We start from the raw sequence: 24,431 nt of genomic DNA, 5'->3' as shown, positions 1-24,431 counted from the left end.
TGATTAATCCCTTACAATTCATTCTTATCTTCAAACAACCCCCAAAGATCCAAGGACACATCATGCAGGACTTTGTGTTCTTTGCCATCTTAGGTAACATGCATGCTTAGCTGATGAGCAGAACGGAGTATTTTGGAACTTGATGAAAAGCTGTGACCAATCTATTCAAGGCACTGTGTCAGAGCGAGCTGGGATTACATAAAGTGCTCTGCTCATGTTCAGAGGCATTTTGATTTACATGGCTCTTTAGAGGAGGCCCAGAAACCTAACCATGCTAGTAACCGGCAAAAATAGAGAATTTCTGAAAATCTACTGGAGATCTAGCACTCTATTTTGGAAGTGCTTTGCTATTGACAAATGTGGGATGTGTGTCTCAGGAAATGGATACTGTGACATGAATGGGAGACTGCCTGGAAAAACCTTGGGTGCCCTTCTATGCTCACTGGATAAAGCAATGGCATTCGGTTTGGTACAGTTCTTACGTATACTTTGGCCGAGATAGAATGGATAGATAGATTGTTTTCACCTGGTTATCTCAGATGGAGAGGTGAGATAGTAGGAGATCATGCACCAGCCTATGCATAGGGTCTCTGTCAGTTCAGTTGCAGTTTATTAGCCCTAATCAATGACTGCACCCATTCACTGGTTTATGACATTCATAGTCTCTCCCAATTCAGATGGTACAAAGAAACAAGAACTGCATGTTATCAGAATGCTGGTGAAATCTTGCTCCAAAATCTCCTAATGATCACCTCCAGCATCTTCACATAGGTATTAAACAGGGCTAGGAAGAAGAAGAAAAATGTCTTTGGCACTCTGCAGAGTAACTGCTAGGGGGCTGAGGCACAATCAGAGTGCTCCCCAAATCTCAGTTCATGGAGATGATCCAGGAGAATACTGTGGTCAAAGGTATCAAAAGCTGCTAAGAGACCCAGAAGAATCAACAAAGTTGCAGGGTCACATTCCCCATTCCCCATTTCCCTTGTTCCTCTCCTGAATAAGGTAATCTATCAGGCCAACCAGGGTTAATTCACTTTCATCTAAGAGTGCCTGCAGATGAACTGTCACTGGTCTCTCCATCAAGTTGGCCAAGAAAGGTGTGATAGTTACTGATCAGTAGTTGGCATAAACCTCAGGGTCCAGTGTGATTTCCCACGCCCAGGAGTGGTCACCTGTATTTGCTTCTTTCCCTCTTGTAGCTCCATACATTTTTCCTTTCGTATCAGGTCTCTCAAGCTATATACACACTATACATTTAAAGCATACCCTCCCTCCCCAAGAATGCTCAGAAGGTTAATAAACACATCATTAGGAAATGATGAACCACCTTGAGTGTTTGCGAGGAAAATCAGCATGTAAATGATGATACAGTATTTTGTTAGCTGATGTCTCACTGATGTCTGATGTATTGCACTATGATACTTATTTGAGAGGCTAAAGACTGAGGGGCACTTCCCTGCGAAGGGTCTAAAATATGAGCTGATATCCAAATCCAAGTGAAAGAGATGAGTTTTGTGATTCTGGGAGATACCTTTGCAACATGAAACCATTCTTCTGTAAGTATATCCCATCTTTTTCTTTTTTTAAAATGCAGAACAGCTAGCACAACAATTGAAATTTTGTCACCTTCTGGGGAAAAACACATTTTAAAAACCCCTTCCCACAAGGTTCTTGCCCTTGTTATTGAAAACAAACCAACCAAGTCCCAGAACTTGCACTATGGCGAGAGACAAGGGTTTCCTTCTTGTCCATCCATCTGTCCGTCCGCCCCCCACCCCACCCCCCGGCCACCCTTCTCTCTCTGTTCACCTGTGTAGAGATCAGTGTCTGTGTACTCATCAACCTTCTTGTGGTGGAGGATGTAGTCCGAGACTTTCGTTCCGATGGCTGGCTGGACATCCAGCCACTCCAAGGAGACAACGGTGCTAGAAGGTTCCACACTGGGGGAAAGCCGCAACCTGGGACAAACAGAAAAAGACAGGCAGGTTGGAAACCAGTTTCTTTCCTTTGGTACAGCTGCAAACAAAAAACCATTTATGTACGCAAATGCGTTTTTTGCAAGCAGCTCATCCTAATACAATGCATTTGTGTGTGCCATTTTCACTAAATATATGCATTATTATACACATTTTGCCTTCGTAATGTTCATTTTTGTGCCGAAGTGCTTCGCAAAATTTGGAGAAGTGCAAATTTCAGAGGTTAGTTGCATTTTTGTTTACATGTTGTTATGGGCAGTCTCAAGTAGGGAAGTTTGCATTAAAATATGAATCAAACTAAGTTGCTCCCCCCCAGTATTTTTTAGGATCTGTGCGCACAGATCAACACAATAGGAGCTTATCTGTGCAGATCTTCTGCTTGCAGACACATAGGAAGCTGCCTTATATTGTACTGAATATAACCAGTGCCTGTCCAGTGCCACATAGGCTTGGCCTATGGTTTCCCTGAACCACCTAGGACCAGACCAGAAAAAGACCTTTCTCTCCCACAGAAGGGCCAGCAAAACCACAAAGACTCAGCATTCCCCAAGTCCCTAGTTCCCTCCAGACAGATCTGTAATGCCCTCCTACTGTACAAAATGAACCACCAGTGCTCCTGTCAGCAAGAAGCGTTCTTACACAACAAAGATAGCACTGTCTCCTGGAACTGATGGAACACTGTGTTGACCTTAGGGAAGAATAATTGATTTTATTAAGTGTTTTATCTTCCTATATGCTTAATCATATGTACACGGTGAATTTTCAAGGGACCGTGTCTGCTTTCATGTATAACAATGCATTTTTCATTAGTAATCAGAATCAAGTTTTACCTTCTTACCACCTTTATAAAACCACTGTACTCTCTCTCTCTCTCTCTTTTTCAAATGTGTGGCAAGAGAAGTCTATACTGGGGAAAACCACACTTCCTCTGTCTACCAGGTTTTGTCTGTATGAGTGGTCCATATGAGTCAGATCACTGGTCCATTTAGCCTAGTATTGCCTAGATTGATTGGCAGCAACTCTCTGGGGTTTCAGACAGCAGGGTTAATTATACTGAGGTAATCACTTACAGTTTCTGGAGTTCAAAGGCTTTATTCATGCAGGAACCATTTATATGATGAATAGAAATGAAAGAGCCAAATAGCAGACATATTGTCTCAACAAGTTGGGAGAGAATAATAAACAGAAAGGCTCAGCTTTTAGGGGTGGAGCTAACAAAAAGGCTACAAGTAAGTGTTGACTAGATTACTATAAAAAATAGTGCTTCTGGTGGTTTAAAATGACACATGCAGTAACTACAAGAGAAGAGAATCAATTTGCTTTTCTCCAGTATCCCCCAGCCCTATCCGAAAATGTCAGGAATAAAACTCAGGGCTTTCTCCTTGCTATGACACAGACTTACGCCACATTTTGCTTACATCATCCTAATAATTTGGATCAACCTCCTTTTTTTGTGAACATGGGTGTTCCTGCAGCTCCTTGGAAATCATGTTTTAAAAATTCACACACAAAGGGTGGGGGGGATCTTTGACTGTGTAGAAGAAGTCTGTCTGTAAAGAGATACTTACACAGGCTGCAGGAGAGGGCTGCAGCTGGGGAGTCCATTTTCATCAAAAGCATTTAGATCACACCGACACCAGTCCTCAATTACATCTCCTTTCCCTGAGCACCAGTATGAGCTCATGAGAGCCCCCTTGAAGGCCTAGGAAAGAATAATGAACAAATGGACTGTCAAGAATTACAGAACTGATAAAGGCATTTACTAATAGCATTACTAATTGTCAGAAAAAGGGGCCAGTGTTAATATATAAATGAGGTGGCAGATGCTAACTAGACTAGACTATTTCAGACTGCTGATGGGAGATCACATTTATGAAATTGATCCCTGGCATGAAACATAAGCAAATGCCATTCACTTCAGTGAGAAAAGCTCTATCTGCTCTCTGGCCTACTTAACATTCTAAACAGTCCTTATTGTATGTCAACTTTCAACAATAATCTTTTTAAATAATCAACCTGTGTCTGGGTTGTACAGTTTCAGACTAAGATAGGGGGTCACACCATGTCAGTCTTTGCCAACCTGGTGCCTTCTACATGCTTTGCACTACAACTCCCATAAGCGCTAGCCAGCTGTGATCCAAAACATCTGGAGAGCATCAGGTTGGTGAAGGCTGCATGGTGGAATATTCTTCCATATTTATCAACCAACCAACCAAATGAACAAACCTTCTGTGTAGAAAACTGTCTTGTCAGGGAGAAGGGTTCTAGCTCAGCTTTATAGTGTGTAAGAGGATAGCGTGTGAGAGAATATTGTAATTCCCTGCACATAGAAAATAAGTGTACCAGGCTCAAGACTTTCTCCCTGAAAAGTTAATATTCTAGGTTCAGGGTTTTCTTTTTTTGCATGGCACAATATTCAAGTCCTACCTGCATGATACAGCTCTAGAGAAAGGCTTCCCATCTTAGAACTAGACTTGCTGTCTCAATACATTTTGAGAAACTGCTTTTTGTGACACAGCATTGCCAAGACAGGGCACTTCCTAGCAACTTCCACTGGACTTGGTAGGATTCTATTCGAAATAAACATAGTGGGGATTCACTATGGATTCACAGGAATGAGAATCCTGTGGCCTTCCTGATGTTCTTGGACTAATACGTCCATCAGTGTGAATGAACATTGGCCACGCTGGCTGGGATTGATGGGGGCTGAAGTCCAGCAACATCTGGGGGGCTACAAGTTCCCATTTCTGCTGTAAACCTTTAAAATCCACATCTAAAAACACTGGAGGATGGTGGGAGTGGTAGGACAGAATGCAGAGAGGCCAACAGTAGGGGGAGCCAGAGCCACTGACAGGCAGAGCCAACACATTCCCCCATTTTGTCCTCATCCTCTTCCCTACTGTGGCAACACTGAGATTAAGGAAGATGACAGGTGGTGGTGCCATGTCCAAAAGTGGTTGTAAGGAAGAAGGTAGGCAGGGTGGGGGCTGGCTGAGGGTAGAATGAGGTTGGTGGAACAATGCCATATTTGCCCTGATGGATTGGCTTCCACTGTATCAAGAGAGGATCCAAAGGGCTCTGCTGCAGACAATAGCAAAAATGCTTTATTCAAGCCAGCAATAAAAGGAAGGGGTATAAACAGAGCCCAGTGCAACACTCCCCACTGCTTGAGCTTCGTCAATTTCCCCAGATACACAGCTGCCTTTAACAAGGCATCCTGAGTCACACACATCTGCTGTTTCTGCCTTCCAGACACTTAGGAAATGTTCCCATTTGATCAAAAAGGAAGAAAAGAGAAGTAACAGAAGCTAAAGAGATAATCTGATTTCATTTGTTAGGTTCAGATCATAACTAAAAGTTCAGAAGTGGGATGGATCTGTGGACATTTTAGTAATCAAATAGTAATCAGTATTAAACAGACTGCTGCTGAAGTAAGTTGGCACATGGACAGAAAAGTGACTAGGGAAATCAGAAAACAAACCCAAATTAATGCGTAATCTCTCTCCCACAACCAAAATAAGGTTTTACTTAGAAACCCTATATTTAGCAAATTTCCAGAATGGGTGTGAGAGAGCTGGATGGCTTTCAAAGAGGATTAGACAAATTCATGGAGGGTAAGGCTACCAATGATTACCAGCCACAATGGCTATGTTCTGCCACTGCTGGAAAGAGTATGCTTTTCAAAACTAGTTGCCAAGTGGAGAAAGGGCTGTTGCACTCAGGTTCTGCTTATGGGCTTCTCATAGGAATCCAGATAGCCACTGTGAGAACAGAGTGCTTGCTTAGGTAGGCCTTTCACATAATTCAGCAGGGCTTTTCTTCTTTTCTTAGTATGGAGTATGAAATATACTCAGAGTCGCAAAGTGATTTCATGCTCTTTATTCAGCTCATAGTGGTGAGGAGGAATGAATAAATGTCCCCTCACAGTATCTGCTTTATATACATTATTTACACAATGGGCTGCACATGATTGGCTAATTCTGGAATTCTACTGTAAGCCAATCAGGTTGTGGATTCACTTCTATCTGGAGCAGGATTGGGTGGTTCCTGCCAACCAATCATACTGCTGCATTGTTCTAGGACCAATCAGACTGCTGCATTCTGAATCCTATTGTTCTAGGACCAATCAGACTGCTGCCTTTTGGATCCTATTGTTCTAGGACCAATCAGACTGCTACAGTTTGGATCCTATTCAACTCAGTACATAACACCCCTCCCCTCTAAGTTCCAGTCCTGCCCGGGAGGTCGCATTCATAGTCCTCAAGGTATGCCGGCGGCCTACGTGTGCGTTGTGGCCTGGGGTGTTCCCTGGTCCGGGCTCCGGGTTCTGGCTCGTGTTCCAAGGATGCTGGCTGTGATGCGGCTGTTTGGTCTGGTGCAACCGGCTCGCTCAGTCGTGGTTCTGGTTCCGGTGTCCTTTCGGCCTCACGGGTCCTCTCTGTATTTACTGATTCTGCCTCTCCTGCTGGCCCCTCCTGCTCTATGGGCCTCACTGCCCCGCTGTTCCCTTGGGACTCCTCTGACCTGTCCTCCTCCTGGTTTTCTCCCGGGAATCGTCGCCGTATCTGGTCGCAGTGGCGGCGCCAGCATTGCCCCCCATCCGTTAGCACCTCGTACGACACGGGGCCAGTGACCCTGGTGATTGTGGCGGGTACCCATGCTGGGCCTGCCCCAAAATTCTTTGCGTACACTGGGTCCTGGGCCTCGAAGGTCCGGGGGTTCCTGCCTTCCCCCACCACTACCTCATCCTGAGCTCTATCGGGGTGAAGGCGGTCCAATCTGATTGCAAGGCGCCGACCCATTAGTAGTTCAGCGGGGCTCCGGCCAGTCGTTGAGCTGGGGGTGCTGTGCTGTGCTAGAAGGAATGTGGCAAGGCGGTACTCCCAGTCCCCTTGCGTCATGCGGCGAAGGGTGTCCTTGGTGGTCCGCACCATGCGTTCTGCTTGGCCATTGGTGGCAGGGTGGAACGGCGCCGAACGGATGTGGCGGATGGCGTTCTGCGCTGTGAAGGTTTGGAATTCTCCTGACGTAAATGCAGTCCCGTTGTCTGAGACGAGAGTGTCAGGGAGCCCGTGGGTTGCAAACAGCCTGCGTAGTACCCGGATGGCTGCGGACGTGGAAGTGGACGGTACCAGTGCGACTTCCAGCCATTTGGTGTAGGAGTCCACCACTATGAAGAATGTTTTCCCCTGAAAGGGGCCAGCGAAATCCACATGCAGGCGTGACCATGGTGCTCGGGCGGACTCCCAGGACTGGACTGGGGCCCTTGGGGGATCTGGGCGGGATTCTTGGCAGGCCTGGCAGTGTTTGACCCAGGCCTCTATCTCTCCATCGATCCCCGGCCACCACACATAACTCCTGGCAAGGGCCTTCATTCTTACTACCCCTGGATGTGTCTCGTGTAGGGCTGTGAGGACCCTTTTGCAGAGGGGCTGGGGAACAACGACTCTGCTTCCCCATAACAGGCACCCCTTGTGGGCCGACAGTTCATGTTTGCGGGTTGTGTAGCCGGCGAATTCTGGCCCGGGGCTGCTGCTGGGCCATCCCCTCCACACCCAGTCCAGGACCCGGGAGATGACCCTATCTTTCTTGGAATGGTGTGCAACTTCTTGTGCCTGAATGGGGCGGTCGGGAAGCAGCTCCAGGCTCATAACCTCTTGTGCAGGTGCTGGGTCAGGGCCTGTTTCCGGTAGTGGTAGCCTGCTGAGGGCGTCCGCATGGCCCATCGCCTTCCCAGGTCGGTGAATCAGTGCATACTGGTAGCTGGCAAGGAAAATTGACCACCTGAGGACGCGAGGAGACAGCACTTGGGGGGTCTGCTTTTCGGGGGCAAACAAGCCAAGCAACGGCTTGTGGTCAGTCACCACGGTGAAGGGCCGCCCGTACAAGAAATCATGGAATTTTTTTACTCCCTTTACGATTGCCAGACCCTCCTTGTCGATTTGCGAGTAGTTCCGCTCGGTTGTGTTGAGTGTCTGGGAAAAGTACGCCACCGGTACCTCTCTTCCATCCGGGAGTTGGTGCCCCAGGACAGCTCCAATGCCATAGGGTGAGGCGTCGCATGCTAGCACCACCGGCAGCCTCTCGTCGAAGTGTGCCAAGACCGAGTTTGAGACAAGCAAGTCCTTGACTGCCTGGAATGCGGCCTCCTGGCGCTGGCCCCACACCCAAGGGGCCCGCTTGTCCAGGAGTCTGTGTAGGGGCTCCGCTACCGCCGCCTTGTGGGGAAGGAAGGAATGGTAAAAGTTCAATAGTCCCAAGAAGGCCTGAAGTTCAGTCTTGCTCTTGGGCGCTGGGGCATCACAAATGGCCCGTACCTTGTCCCCAGTCGGGTGGACCCCTTCTGCGTCCACCATAAATCCCAGAAAGTCCACCTGAGGCACTCCTAGTAGACATTTTTCCCGCTTCACCTTGAGACCCGCCGTCTGGAAACGGTGCAGAACGGTGCGGAGGCGGTCCTCAAACTCCTCTGGTGTGGGGCCGGCAATCAACACATCATCGAAGAAGGGGGTGACGCCAGGAATCCCTTTAAGGAGAGAGTCCATTATATTCTGGAATATGCCTGGTGCCACGCTGACACCGAATTGCAGCCGCTTTACCCTGAACGCTCCTCTGTGCGTCACAATCGTCTGTGCCTCTGCTGTGGCCTCATCTACTGGCAGCTGTTGATATGCTTGGGCCAAGTCCAGCTTGCCAAAAATTTTCGACCCAGCCAGGGTGGCAAGGACATGGCTGACCACTGGCACTGGGTATGCGTGGGCCGTGAGGGCCTTGTTTATGGTACATTTGTAGTCTGCGCAGATGCGGACCGAACCATTAGGCTTGACGGGTGTGACGATTGGGGTTTCCCAGGGAGCATTAGGCACCGGCTCCAGCACTCCTTGCTCTACGAGTCGGTCCAATTCCTCGTCTATACGGGGTTTCAAGGCGAACGGGACCCGGCGGGCCTTGAGCCTGACCGGTCGTACTGCGGGGTCAAGCTGTAGCGCAATGGGGGGGCCCGTATACTGTCCCAATTTCCCATCGAAAACCCCTGGAAATTCCTTGCATATGGCGTCCATGTCCACTTGTAAGCTAGTGTGGTTCACCCCGGTGACAGCTAGCCCCAGTGGTCCAAACCATGCCAATCCCAGTAAGCTAATGTAGGGGCCCTTGACCACAAGCAAGTCCAGTTGCCGCGTCCGCCCTCGGTATTGCACCCTGAAGGTCCCCACCCCCATTGTGGGGACCTTACGTTTCTGGAAGTCCCGGAGGGTGAATGGGGCCGGCCTGAGTTTGGGACCCCCAGTGGGACACAGTTTCCTTAAGGTCCTTGCCGAGATTATGGATAGAGTTGAACCCGTGTCAAGCTCCATGCGGCATGGGGCCCCCTCTATCTGTACCTCTACATAAATTTTCTCTACGTTGGGGTGGGGCAACTGGTATACCTGGAAGTCCGTGAGCTCCGTCGAGTTGCCTTGGTGCGTTGGGCCCCGGGACCTGGGGCTCTTGGATTGGTCATCTGATGCCTGGTGTCGGGTGGGCCGAGCCCGACACACCCGGGCGATGTGTCCCGATTTTCTGCACTGCCTGCACTCTGCGTTGCGGAAACGGCAGGTCCTCCTCTCGTGACTCTCCCCGCAGCTTGCGCAGTTCCCTCCTTCTCGTCGAGGCAGCTGTGGTCTGTGCGCTGCTTGAGTGCGCTGCTGTACTCGGTGCACCTCCTCCCTGTCGGATCCTGAGTCGTCGGTGAGGTCTTCATGGTGGACCCTCGGTTGGGATGGCAGGCTCGGCCGTGCCTCTTGGGTCGACCTCTCGGCAGCTTCTGTTGCCAGGGCCTCCTCCAGAGCGACCTGGAACGTTAGGTCCTTCTTAGCGTAGAGGCGTCGTTGCAGCTTCTCATCCTTCAGGCCACCGACGAGGCGGTCACGAAGCATGTTCTCCAGCTCTGAGAAGTTGCAGAACCGGGCGGCTTGGCGGAGAGAGGTCACAAACCCAGTTATGGTTTCCCCAGGGGCTTGCCGCTTTGCGTAGAAGGCATTTCGACGAGCCACCACTGAGGGCTGCGGCGAAAAGTGCCCCTTCAGCTGTTCCATTATTGTTTTGTATGGAACAGTAGCGACGTCTTCAGGCACAAGGAGAGCCCGGGCGATTTCAAACGTCTCCTCTCCGCAGACGCTGAAGAATATCGCCCTCTTCTTGGCGTCTTCTTCGTCGGTGACCCCTTTGGCTTCTAGGAGGAAGGTGAAACGGGAGGCGTACGCTTCCCAGTCTCCAGATGCTGGGTTGAATGGCGAGAAGCTGCTGTTGGCTGCCATTCTGAGTTCCTTGTGCCCCGGAGCTGAAGCCTGGATACACGGTGCGAGGCAGCGGTGCGGCAGTTGGCGGTGCTGCGGTGCTGTGTGTGGCAGTCAGCTCAGCGGGATCCCACCTTCGTCGCCAGTGAAATATACTCAGAGTCGCAAAGTGATTTCATGCTCTTTATTCAGCTCATAGTGGTGAGGAGGAATGAATAAATGTCCCCTCACAGTATCTGCTTTATATACATTATTTACACAATGGGCTGCACATGATTGGCTAATTCTGGAATTCTACTGTAAGCCAATCAGGTTGTGGATTCACTTCTATCTGGAGCAGGATTGGGTGGTTCCTGCCAACCAATCATACTGCTGCATTGTTCTAGGACCAATCAGACTGCTGCATTCTGAATCCTATTGTTCTAGGACCAATCAGACTGCTGCCTTTTGGATCCTATTGTTCTAGGACCAATCAGACTGCTACAGTTTGGATCCTATTCAACTCAGTACATAACAGAGTAGCATGGAACTAAGTGATATGGGCCCAAATGTTCACTAAAACAGATACCATCTTTCAGCTTGATTTACTTCCTAGGGTTGTGTTGGTGTTGCTGCAGCTGCTGCTGTTGTTGCTGTTTATGTATACCCCAAAGTTCCATGGAGGAAGGGATATATAATGGTGTGTGGGTGTGGGTGTGGGTGTGGGTGGGTGGGTGGGGGAGAGAGAGAGAGAGAGAGAGAGAGAGAGAGAGAGAGAGAGAATCTAGCATCCAACCAACCAACCAAGCATGCTAACAGATTTGCATTTATGTTCCTTTGTTTTCCTTTCCCCACATTTATGACAGCAAAACAGAGCAGCTTCCTACATAGGAATGTCAAGTGAAATCTAAAATATCTGGATAACCAGGAGTTAACAATATTTTGTACTGCTGCACATTCAACCTAGCTACAATTTGCATGGGAGAACAGAAAGACCCTGAAATCATGAAACACACAGAGTGGGGAGTGTGCTGCAAAATGAAAGTACCACAGTCCAATGGAGCAGGCTTACCAATGTTGTGAACAGCACAGTGTACTTTTATTTTTAATGACAAGTGCTTCTTAACTCTAAAAGCAAACTTAGGCAGTGAGTATCAAAGGCTATATAGCCAAAACAAAGCCACTGAGAAACAGGAGGGTATGCATACTTGGGGGAACCCCAAGTTCTGCAGAACTACAACCAAAAAAACATTATTAGACCTCCCTCCCCCCACCAGGGAACAATCATCAAGGACTCGGTCACCACAGAATGTTGAATGCCAATGGGGAAAAGAAAGAAAACAAGTAGAGAGTGAAATGGAATGGCACTACCTTGAGAGAGAAGAGGGGCATGGCTGGCAGGCACAGAACTGGCCCAAGCTCTCTTGATAAAATGTTATGTCTGAGTGGGGATTTGAACCCAGCCCTCCCTCCCTCCCTCCCTCCCTGATATAAGGGAACAACTAGAGAAGACTATTGGAGATCCAAAAATAGCGAGAAGTGGTTCAGGTAGGAAATAATGCTAAATGGTTTTAATCTATCCACCCTTCTCAGCACCACAGCTGGAATCACTTCCCTCCTACAGCTGCTATTTCCCCCTCAAGACCAAACATTAAGGTACCATACATAGCAATCTAAAGTTCAATAGCCTAGAGACAGAGGTGGATCTGTTCAGTGAGAACTACTTCCCTCATGCTTCTGGGACTGCATCACCCCTCCCAATATACAGTGGTGCCCCGCAAGATGAATGCCTCGCAAGACGGAAAACCCGCTAGACGAAAGGGTTTTCCGTTTTGGAGGTGCTTCGCAAAACAAATTTCCTATGGGCTTGCTTCGCAAGACGAAAATGTCTTGTGAGTTCCTGCGGGTTTTTTTCCCTTTCCCCCTCCTTTTTCCCAAGCCGCTAAGCCGCTTATCAGCTGATCTGCTAAGCCACTTAACAGCTGATCGCTAAGCCGCTTATCAGCTGATCTGCTAAGCCGCTTAACAGCTGATCCGTTAAGCCACTAAGCCGCTTATCAGCTGATCTGCTATGCCGCTAAGCCGCTTAACAGCTGATCCGTTAAGCCACTAAGCCACTTATCAGCTGATCCGCTAAGCCGCTAAGCCACTTATCATCTGATCTGCTAAGCCCGCTAAGCCGCTAATAGCGCTAATCTGCTAAACCGCTAATGGGCTTGCTTCGCAAGACGAAAAAACCGCAAGACGAAGAGACTCGTGGAACGGATTCTTTTCGTCTTGCGAGGCACCACTGTACTCAAATGATACCCCTGCCCCCGCACAATACAAAAATGAATAGTTTGAGAAGATGACAGGAAGGATAATAAGGGTGGGTGGGAGGGAGACTTGGTGGTCAGGTACACCAATACTTCCTAGTGATGAAAGCCCAAACATGAGCTCAGTACTTGGACTTTTAAAAACTTTTCCTTCCTTTGAAATTTGCAATACTCATTCCTGCTCTCCTTGAGAACCCCACCTACTTGGAGGGCTCCCTGTTTTCAGCTCCCATTTATCTGCCAATTCAATTTCAAATTTAGAACACATCAAAACCAAATTAAAATTAATTTAGTACATTTTTTCCAAAGACTGGTTTCCCACTCTCTCAGATATATTCCAATTCATAATCTCAGAATTGGAATGGGCCCAAGAGTCATCTAGTCCAACTCCCTGCAATGCAGGAATCTCAGCTAAAGCATCCATGACAGATGGCCATCCAACCTCTGCTTAAAAACCTGCAAGGAAGGAGAGTCCATCACCTCTCATGGGAATCTGTTCCTTTTTTTTTTAATAATATTTATTGCTTTTATACCTTACAAAAAGAGAAAAGAAAAAAGAAGAAAGAGGAAAAAAAGCAAAAAAGCAAAAGAGAAAACAATACAATACAATATATAAACAATACAGAATGCAATGTTATCATTAACACGTTAACAAAACAGAAACAAAAAAACCCCACATCGTACCATCTCCGTATCCTCTCTTTCATTCCCTTGTCTCATCGACCTCCTCTCACCTCCCTTTTTATATTCCATTTCTCTTAATTGTTTCAGCAAATCCTTTCCATCTTTCTCTATTTTCTTAACATATTTTAACCTTATTTTCCATTAATACTATAATACTTATTTATACTTAATTACTTAAAATATTTCTACTAAAGCCATATAATTCCCTTCCAACATTTTTCTAACACTCATTAATTTTACATTATTTCCATATATAGATTTTAAACTTTTTCCAGTATTCTTCCATCGTCTCTTCTCCCTGGTCTCGGGTTCTGCCAGTCATTTCCGTCAATTCCAAATAGCCCATCAACCTGATGATCTTCTGTCCGAGGCTCTTAACTCTTTTCCAGGTCCCTTCTGCAGGTCTTCTTCATATTTATACATGCACTTTACTTTGTCTTCTCCTGATCTTGTTCTTATTTTCCTTCCTTTGATGCTGAAAAGTAGATCTCCGGGGAATTCCCATCTAGCAATGTTTTTATTCCATCTCAACAAGTCAACCAAATTTCCATAATTAAAACTGAGATTCAAAAGATATTTCCAATCGTGTTCCAAAGTTCCTCCGAGTCTGGCAGTCCCCACAACTCCAGTCTCCTTCTGACCCAAGTCCAGGTCCCAGAGGTCAATCTCCAGTCCAAGCGGGGCTCCAATCCTAAAAGTCTGACTTTCTCTAAATTCAGTCTTGGAAGGCATCAACTTATAATCATCCAATTGCAACTGTAAGGCTGGAGCTCTCTGCCTCACCACTTGTGCCACTTTAGGTTCCACAGCGAGAACTTTCTCCCCCGCCATCTCCTCGATTTGCCATGTCAAAATAGATCCCTGTATCGATTCCTGAGTAATTTCTGTGTTAATGTTACAGATTAGTCACTTTTTGTTCCAAATTATCAATTTTTATAGTCCTCTCATCCGTCTTCTTGAAAAGCTGTTCCAGTGAGTCGTTAATCCTGCAGAATGCAGCCACTAAGGCTTCTTCTGTCAACATTCTTAGAGTCAAGGTCAAATCCAATTTCTCACAGTTTTATCTTGCAGATGGAAAATTCCCCCAGCTCAGCTCTTGTAACAATTTCAAAGGCTTCCTCTAGGGGGAAACAGTTTCTATTTGTATCAATCCTTTTAAGCACAGTTCAAACAATAAAGTTAGTTTCAATTTTCAGTTACTTTTACTCCTTTTTAAATGCAGAAGGAGGCAATGGAAGCAAGATATTTCCCTTCTTTAACTTACTGTCAACAGACAATCTGTTCACAGTCAATGAGCATATCCAAAACTTCAATGCTTGCTAGCAGCCCGTTTCCAGGTTCAGAGCAGTGGTAATTTGACTTTCTTCACTCTGTCCTGCAGGCTTACGCGATCTTAAATCTCCCCCCTCTTCTCCTGCTTCCAAGGGGGGGTTAGTGATTTAACCGATGGAAGTTTAATCCTTTGTGAGAGACTTTCCAAGGCTTTAGCTTACAGCCTCTTTGCTTCAATCTATTTACAAAAGGGGGAGGCGGACTTCCTGTTTGAAACCTCCCCGTTTCGATACCAAATTAAAACGTTTAAAAATCCAATTTTCCGTTCTACTCACGGGTAGTTGTTTTGAGATCAAATTGTCCACAGGAAAAAGTCAGCGCTCTCCTGCAACAGCAATGCGGCTTCACTCCGTGAAAAAAGCAGTCAATTCAAAGCACCGCGCCACTCACCCCACCTCGCTCCGGATCCCCGAAACCGGGTTTCCCCGCGGGTAGGGGAGGCACAAAAGGTGCCAGCCGAATCCCACGTCCACAAGCTTCTCCCGCCTGTGGTTTTTGATGGGTCTCCGCCTTCGCCGTGGCGGCAAGACCCTAGTTTCACGGAGCGGGTTCCTCCCGATCAGAGGAATTCTGCCATTGCTGGAGGCGCTAACCCAGAAGTCTCATGGGAATCTGTTCCATTGCTGAACAGCTCTTACTATCAAAAAGTTTTTCTGAATGTTTCATTGGAATCTCCTTTCTTGCAACTTGAAGCCATTGCCTTGAGTCCTAGCCTCCAGAGCAGGAGAAAGCAAGCATGCTCCCATTTCCATGTGAAAGCCCTTAAGTTATTTGAAGATGGCTATCATATCTCTTCTTAGTCTCCTCTTTTCCAGGCTAAACATACCCAGCTCCTTCAAGCATTTCTCCTAAGACCAATTTCCAGGCCCCTGATCATCTTTGTTGCCCTTCTCTACAACACATTCCAGCTTGTCAACATCCTTCTTAAATTGTAGTGCCCAGAATTGGACAAAGTATTCCAGGTGTGGTCTCACCAAGGCAGAATAGAGTGGGACTATTATTTCCCTCTATGTGGACACTATATTTCTGCTGATGCAGCCTAGAATAGCATTCACTTTTTTTTGCTGCTGCATCACACTGTTGACTCATGTTAAGCTTGTGGTCCACCAAGACCCATAGATCCTTTTCACATGTACTGCTAGTAAGCCAGGTGTCCCCCACCCTATATTTGTGCATCTGATTCTTCCTGTTTAAGATGATGAGGAACCATTAATGAGTACTCTTTGGGTTCAGTCAGTCAACCAGCTACAAATTCACCTAACATTTACCACATTCAACCCGCATTGTTCTTATTTTACAGAGTTATCTCTAATTAACATTCATTTATTAGCAAATTTCTTGTCCTTCAGCTGTCCCTTTACCAACTCCTGCATAGAGGAATTATATCAAATGACAACAAGTGAGGTTATAGTAATTTAAATCTTTCATTCTTCTTTTCAACTTGCATAATTCAATTTTCTCATCCCTGGTAGTTTTCATCTGTGAAGACACATCCTTTCATATGCAAGCCAGATTGTCTCAGTCTTTGTTATTGCCTTACAACATCTCAAGGCCATTATTTACATTCCGTTGGAGATAAGGCTTTTGCATCAGGCCCATTGTGTAAGAAAGAAGATTTTACCATGTTCCCTGGAAAAATCCAGCCATAAAAAACTTGGCCCCCTCCTTTCCTTTGTTGACAAACTCAGGGCAAATTTATCTTGCCACTTATAATTCCAGGGGAGCCTTTATACTAATATATCCGCTTCTTCAGGCCTACTCACTTCAATCCTCCATGACTTTTCCTTGATTACAACCATCAATTCCAGCCTTTCAAACATAAATTCAAATTCTGGCTTGAGATCTTTCACTAAAACAATACACTGCAAATTCGACTAGTCTCAAAGTCACCCAGCCCCAGTACAGCTCAGGCAAACACTTCTCCTCTATTTCTCTTAATAAGTCCTGAATACGCAGTTGTTATTCATTTCATTTTCCATTTTCCAATAGCACTTTCCTCACTTGTGAGGGTGTAGTAAAACAAAGCCTTGGCAAATTTCGAGTAATACATAAAAGAATCTGCCCCACTCCCCCTAATTCCAGTTAACAGCAGAGGTTGTGAACAGACCTCCCAAACTAGGGCGTTTAGCAGGAGAGTTTAAGGGGGAGGCCCAGAACTCTGTCTCTCAGTGTGCATAGGACCAGAGACATGGAGGGCGAGGGAGCTGCTGCAGTGATCTGTAACACCTGTGCCATCTTTGCCATTCTGCCAGAGAACAAGCAACAGTACACTTGTAGCAAGTGCAAGCTAGTTGTCTTGCTGGAAGAGAAGGTGCAGCAACTTTAGGCCCAAGAAGAGAGAGGAAAATACTTGAGGTAAACCACTGGCTGTGCAGGTGGTGTCATCAGGAACAATTTGGCTTCTTGGATCATGGTCTCCACTTCCTTGATCCTTCTAGCAAGAGATGAGCCTCACAGCACAGCAGTTGGCAAGAATGTGTTTGCCAAGATTCTTAAGAATCTAATCAGGAGAGCTTTAAACTAGATCTTGAGGAGAAGGGAGAAAACAATATGTACAACAAAACAGAACCTGGCACTGGGGGTAAAAGCTTCATGAAACTGAGGTGGTGCTCCAGAAACCTGCTAAAGGACAAGAAACTACAGGAAGGATGAAGGTGTAGGGAAAACTTATGGTTTCAGTTGTCTCTACACAAATGCACAGAGTATGGGAAACGAACAAGATGAACTGGAGCTTTTAATACAGGATGGGAAATATGACCTGGTAGGCATTACTGAAACTTGGTGGGATTAGACTCATGACTGGAATGTAGGAATTGAGAGGCATAACCTGTTCGAAAGGAATAGACCAAACAGGAAAGGAGGAGTAGCAGCATTATATATAAAGGATGTTTACACTTGTGAATAAATCCATGACCTGGAGTATGAAAAGCAGATTGAGAGTACATGGGTAAAAATTGTAGAAGAGAGAAACAACAGTGACTTTACTGTGGGTGAATGCTATAGACTGCCAAGACAGACTGAATGCTTTGATGATGCCTTACTAGAGCAGATTACTAAACATTCAAAAAGGAGAGAAATAGCAATCATGGGGGACTTCAACTTGCCTGATATCTGTTGGGACTCAAGCTCTGCCAAGAGTGTAAAGTCTAACAAATTCCTCCATTTCCTCACTGACAATTTCATTTCCCAGAAGGTGGAAGAACCAAAAGGGGATCATCTATCTTGGACCTGGTCTTCACCAATAGGGAGGAACTGACTGATGAAGTGGAAGTACTTGGAAACTTTGGAGGACGTGATCATGTTCTCCTGGGTTTCAGAATACAGAAGCAAGGGATAACTGAGTGTAGTCGGATACACGTTTGGACTTTAAGAAGGCCAATTTTGAAAAACTGAAGGAGCTACTGGGTGTTATCCCATGGTCAGAAATACTCAATGAGAAGGGAGTCCAAGAAGGATGGGAGTTTCTAAAAGGAGAAATATTGAAGGCCCAAATGCAGGCAATATGAACAAGAAAGAAAAGTGGGAGGCAGGAGAGGTTAGAAATAATAAAAAAAGGTTTATTTGGTTATGTCCAAAGTAAGAGGAAGAACAAGCAAGTGGTAGGTCTTCTGCATGGGGAAGATGCAGAAATGCTATTGGGTGGCAGAGAAAAGGCAGAACAATTCAACACCTATTTTGCCTCCGTCTTCACCTAAAAGGAAAGCAGTGTCCAACCTGGTGATAACAGAATAAATGATGTAAGGAGGGAGCTGCAGCCCTAGATAGGAAAAGAGCTAGTAAGGGAACATCTAGCTATGTTAAACAAATTCAAATCTCTAGGGCCTGATGATCGGCATCCGAGGGTACTACAGAAGCTTGTGAATATAATTTCAGAGCCTTTGTCTATGATCTTTGAGAATTCTTTGAGAACATGTGAGGTCCCTACAGACTGGAGGTAGACAAATGTCATCCCCTTGTTCAAAAAAGGGGGAAAGGAAGACGCAGGTAACTACTGACTGGTGAGCTTGACATTGATACCAGGGGAGGTCCTAAAACAGATAACTGAACAGTCGGTCGGTGAACATTTAGAAAAGGATGCTGTGATGACTAAGACCCCAAAATAAATCCTGTCAGATCAATCTGATTTCTTTTTTTGATGGAATTACAAATTTGGTGGATCAGAGAAATAGTGTATCATGATTTCAGCAAGGCTTTTGACAAAGTTGCATATGATATTATCTCGAGGAAGCTGGTGAAATGTGGGTTGAACGAGGTAACTGTTAGGTGGATTTGTAGCTGGTTGATTGACTGAACCCAAATAGTACTCATTAATTGTTCCTCGTCACCCTGGAAAAAAGAGACAGAAGAGGTCCGCAGGGTGCTGTCCTGAGTCCCTTGTTATTCAACATCTTTATAAATGACTTGGACGAAGGAACTGAGGGTGATGCTCATCAAATTTGCAGATGACAACAAACTGGGAGGGGTAGCTAATGTCGCAGAAGAAAGAATCAGAATTCAAAATGACCTTAACAGATTGGAGAACTGGGCGCAAGCTAACAAAATGAATCTCAATAGGGACAAACGTCAGGTTCTGCACTTAGGCAGAAAAAAACAAGATGAACAAATACAGAATGGGGGACACCTGGCTTACTAGCAGAACATGTGAAAAGGATCTAGGGGTCTTGGTGAACCACAAGCTTAACATGAGTCAACAGTGTGATGCAGCCTGGAAAAGTGGAGACTGAGAGGAGATATGATAGCCATCTTAAGGGGTGTCACATGGAAGCAGGAGCATCCTTTTTTCTTCCTGCTCTGGAGGGTAAGACTCGAGGCAATGGCTTCAAGTTGCAAGAAAGGAGATTCCAACTAAACATTCAGAAAAACTTTCTGACAGTAAAAGCTGTTCAGCAATGGAATAGAATCCCACAAGAGGTGATGGACTCTCCTTCCTTGGAGGTTTTTAAGCAGAGGTTGGATGGCCATCTGTCATGAATGTTATTATTATTATTGGTTTTTATTGACTTGTTGGTTGGTTTGTTGCTTGTGTGGATGTTTTGTTTTTTAATGTTTGATGTTTTGTGTTTCATATGTTGTAAGCCTCCCAGAGTGGCTGGGGAAACACAGCCAGATGAGTGGGGTATAATTATTATTATTATTATTATTATTATTATTAATAATAATTATTTCTGGTCTCCCTTCCCTTTTTTAAAAGTCTCTAGGCCTGAGAGTTTTTAAAAAAGGGAAGGGAGACCAGAAATAATAATAATAATAATAATAATAATAATAATAATAATAGTAGTAGTTCTTGGGAGAAAAGCAATGACAAACCTAGACAGCATCTTAAAAAGCAGAGACATCACCTTGCCAACAAAGGATCGTACAGTTAAAGCTACGGTTTTCCCAATAGTGATGTATGGAAGTGAGAGCTGGACCATAAAGAAGGCTTATCGCCGAAGAATTGATGCTTTTGAATTATGGTGCTGGAGGAGACTTTTGAGAGTCCCATGGACTGCAAGAAGATCAAACCTCTCCATTCTTCAGGAAATCAGCCCTGAGTGCTCACTGGAAGGACAGATCCTAAAGCTGAGGCTCCAATACTTTGGCCACCTCATGAGAAGAGAAGACTCCCTGGAAAAGACCCTGATGTTGGGAAAGATGGAGGGCACAAGGAGAAGGGGACGACAGAGGACAAGATGGTTGGACAGTGTTCTCAAAGCTACCAGCATGAGTTTGACCAAACTGTGGGAGGCAGTGGAAGACAGGAGTGCCTGGCGTGCTCTGGTCCATGGGGTCACGAAGAGTCAGACACAACTAAACAACTAAACAACAACAACAGGCCTGAGAGTAGCCCTTCCCCTGGCCCGCTTTTTATTTCCATCTAAGTAACAGAGCCTACACTCAGCACTGCCTTGCATTACTCACTGCCTGTGGGTTGCTTTGAGAGACAAGTTTTGTGTGAGGAAGTAGTATAACAATATAATTAATAAAATAAGGATGCATAATGAAGAGTGGGGCAGGCTGATTATGGTGCTTGATGGCATGCTGAGCCACAGGAATAATCTTGCTGGCTGTGCTCTTGCTACAGAGTCTAATCCAATAGAGTAATTTTTTTGGTTTATTTGTTTCTTACAGTAAGTCCAAACCGTGCGCCTCTGCTTTAATTAGATCCTGCAGGTACACAAGGCACCATCTGCCTTGTCTCAACCTTCAAACAAACAGCGTTATCCATCTGATGCATCCTTCAATTCCCCTCATTATGGCAAGTTCATCTACGTGCCTTAACGCGGTTACACTGAGGCACAAGAGCTCCCCCCCCTCCCCCCAGTTTCAATTCAATTTGCTGACATTTGTTTATGGAGCAGCAACCGACTACTGACCTCAAATTAAGTCAGGAGAAGAGCGGGGGGGGGGGGAGAGAGAGTTGGCTGAGCTGATAGGGTTCATTGCAGCTAGGGTTTTGTTTGCTTTTAATCAAAATTTCTAATGAATGCAAGTGGTCGGGAATGCAAGGTAAGGCTGTGTGAATGCAACAGGGGTGTGAAGAATTGAGATGCCTTAGAATAATTGCGAAGAAAAAAGATCAAAGAGGGGCCCCTCCGTCTTCAGCAGGCTCATGTTACTCTTAGACGACATACCCATAACGATCAAGGATTCCCCTTGAGTCAACTGAATTGAGTTTTCAGCCTTAGCCAGTGGTGTCCAAACTTTTTTTCAAAGAGGGCCAGATTTGATGAAGTGAAGGGCCGCGAGGGCCGACCAAAGGGCCAACCAAAGTTGTTGGGCCAAGGGATGGAAAGATCACAAGGCTCCAAAAATAACAGATTGGCAAATCAAATTACAGGAATTGGTGGCGATGGCTCAACTGACTAGCAAGCTCAGAAGAAACTCAAAGCAAAAATTTGCAGAAAAATGGGATGGTTATAGAAGATTTGTTCAAAAATACAATATTAGTTTTGACTCCGTGCTAGCATTCGAGTGATAAAGGAACTAAAAGGAGGTGGACAACAATTAAGGATTTATTATGTTTTCAGAATGTATTGGAAAATTTATATAGAAAGGTTTGTTGTTTCATGTACATTCGATTGTAAGATAAAATATATGCAAAGGGACTTGACAGGAAGTCAAAGTTGAAGAAAAGATTTTGTAAGATAAAAGGAGGGGGGGAAATATTTACTTTCATTATTATCATTGTGTGTGTGTGTGTGTGTGTGTGTGCGTGTGTGTGTCTGTACAGATGTGTGTTTTTGTATGGAATGTTTGGGAGGTAAATAACAAATAATAAACTAAATATTAATGTTTGTAATTTTTATTTCTCAATTATATTTAGTGGTAGTATGGTTGTATTGTTCTTTGTAACATAAAATCATTCAATAAAAATTATTTTTAAAAACGGGTTTTTTCTTAGGATTGAAGTTGTTCAGCTTTTTTTAGGATTTTACCCCAGGAAATAAACTCCACAGGGGCCAGATTAAACTGACTGGTGGGCCGGATTAGGCCCCCGAAATGGACTTTGGACATGCCTGGCCTTAGCTGTAGCCTTCAGGGCAACATTATTCATCTTCCCCATCCCACAAGGAACATTAGGAGAATACTATAGAGGTTCCATCCAACTAATTTGTTCATGAAGTAGACTCGATGAAATTATTGATGCCCATTGTTTTCACTGGGTGTACTTTGAGTAGGAATTACATTAGATACAACCATTACAGCTCTTTTTTGCAGGGTGGGGGACCAGTTTGTAGAAACCCTTGTCCCCAGAGGTCCAGTCGCGGACGACTCTGGGGTTGTGGCGCTCATCTCGCTTTACTGGCCGAGGGAGCCGACGTTTGTCCACAGACAGTTTTTCTGGGTCATGTGGCTTGCATGACTGGTGAAAGCAGAGCAGCACACGGAAACACCGTTTACCTTCCCACCAGAGTGGTACCTATTTATCTACTTGCACTTTGACATGCTTTCAAACTGCTAGGTTGGCAGGAGCAGGGACTGAACAACGGGAGCTCACCCTGTCACGGGGATTTGAACCGCCGACTTTCCGATCGGCAAGCCCAAGGATCAATGGTTTACACCACAGAGCAACCTGTGTCCCTCTGGGTGAGGTTTAGAGACATACATATTCCATCAGGTATTTTAGATGTTTCTGGTTGATTACACACATACATTTATATATCTGCAGTTCTATCTGCCCTTAATTATTTATATATGCTTGTAATGTTACTGACTGATATTGCAGTCAACACACACCTCATTTAGTTATAGCAATAGCAGGCCACACCCCTCTCCAATAGGCTTCACACTTATAGCCAGTGTGGTGTAGTGGTAAAGTTTTAGACTAGGACTTTGGAGATAAGATTTCAGATCCTCACTCAGCCAGGAAGCCTGTCACTATCTCTCAGCCTAATACCATACCTCAGAGATTGAAAGGATGAAATGGAGAGGAGGAGTTCCATGCATACCTTCTTGAGCTCCATGAAGGAAAGATGGAAAAGAAATATGTAATAATAAAATAAAAAATACATCTCTGAAGCTGTTGCATTTCAAGAGAAGCTTATGGTGGCAAAACTGCAGAGCTAAAAAGAGACACACATAGAGAGAAAACCAAAACCAGTTTGGCCCCTAAGCTTACCTCTAGAAAGGTGCTGAAATAGAAGCATCCAAACTTTCCAACTTGAGTCCTAAGATAATTTTGATGTTTTATTATATTTTTTATATCTGTTGGAAGCCTCCCAGAGTGGCTGGGGTAACACAGTCAGGTGGGTGGGGTATTATTATTATTATTATTAAACTTAAAGATTTCTTGTCAGCTCCTTGCCCTCCTGAGCAGCAGCCTACAATGCACAAAAAAGCCTCTTCAGAACAATGTGGGTGGGGTGGGGTGGGGTAAACTTCCTTAAGTTAATTTATTTAAGGATCCAAGCCTGGTTTGGGGTGATGCCCTCTTCCTCCAGCAGCCCCCCTGCCTGCTTCACCCCACAATATTCAGAATGACCTCTGCACCTCAAAAAGTTTTTGGGAGGCACAGGTGGCTACAAGGAAGGATGAAGGAAAGGGAAAATTTCCTTTCATGAACTTCTTTGAGTTAGCTTATGTTAGGAGCCAAACCTCCATAATAGATCAGCCTGCAGTGGAATTCTTCCTTGCGGGGAAGCTGCCCTCCACAGCTCCTGGTTCTTGGAGAAGGGCAAACAGCACCATTCTTCTTCCTAGTAAGCTGCAAGACTTTGCCTTCAACAGCATCTTAAAAGAAAACACAAATGTCTCTGACCCAAGTCCTGTTTCTGCTGTGAGTCAGTTGCTATACTTAATTTATATCCTCCAGTGCCAAAGGGGGATTTGCAAGACTCTAAGCTAGCTAGAAATGGTTGTTTTTAGAAGAGGAGTCATACCATTAAATATATGGTATTATGAATCACCCAAAACATCATCTGATTTGCTCTTAAATGTGTAAGATGACTGACTCCACACACACACCCATGTGCACCCACAGAGGGTGGAATTGATGGATCACTCCCCCCCCATCACCACAAAGCATATTCTGTTAATTAGTTTTGACACAAACAAGACAAAAGGATATTCACATCCTGCTTTACATTAAGCATCTTTATACAACAAGCCATTAAGCAAATAAATGGCTTCCTCTGTTTTGTGTGTTGCAATGACAATTGCATCAAGGAGTGGTTATCATTTGTTGTTGGGTCAAGGGAATTGCTAGTGTTGTGTTTTGCAAACAAACAATACTCGTGCTGGCTTTACCTGTGGCCTGTTTTCAATGGACGCTGAATTATTCGCAATGGCAAGGGAGACTGGGAGTCTGCACCAAGGATGTAAAAAATAATTCACTAAGCGTATATTGGGCCAAGTGTCACCAACGTGGTGCTTGTAGGCACTAATGT

At 45.3% G+C, this 24,431-nt stretch overlaps 1 protein-coding gene across 7 annotated transcripts in view; it reads right to left on the bottom strand.

The window, feature by feature from the left end:
• ASTN2 (astrotactin 2) overlaps positions 1-24,431 on the bottom strand; it is a 704,920-nt gene that overhangs the window by 98,012 nt on the left and 582,477 nt on the right. For all 7 annotated transcript variants that reach the window (XM_080990791.1, XM_080990792.1, XM_080990793.1 and 4 more), the window contains 2 exons: positions 3,545-3,678; positions 1,810-1,958 (listed from right to left, as the gene is read on the bottom strand). In XM_080990791.1, the coding sequence (XP_080846917.1) occupies positions 1,810-1,958; positions 3,545-3,678 (283 nt within the window). The remainder of the gene's footprint in view (positions 1-1,809; positions 1,959-3,544; positions 3,679-24,431) is intronic.

This window comes from Podarcis pityusensis (genome assembly GCF_964106645.2).
Source record: "Podarcis pityusensis genome assembly, chromosome: Z".
Taxonomy (NCBI): Eukaryota; Metazoa; Chordata; class Lepidosauria; order Squamata; family Lacertidae; genus Podarcis; species Podarcis pityusensis.
This window is presented reverse-complemented; position numbering and strand designations above follow the sequence as displayed.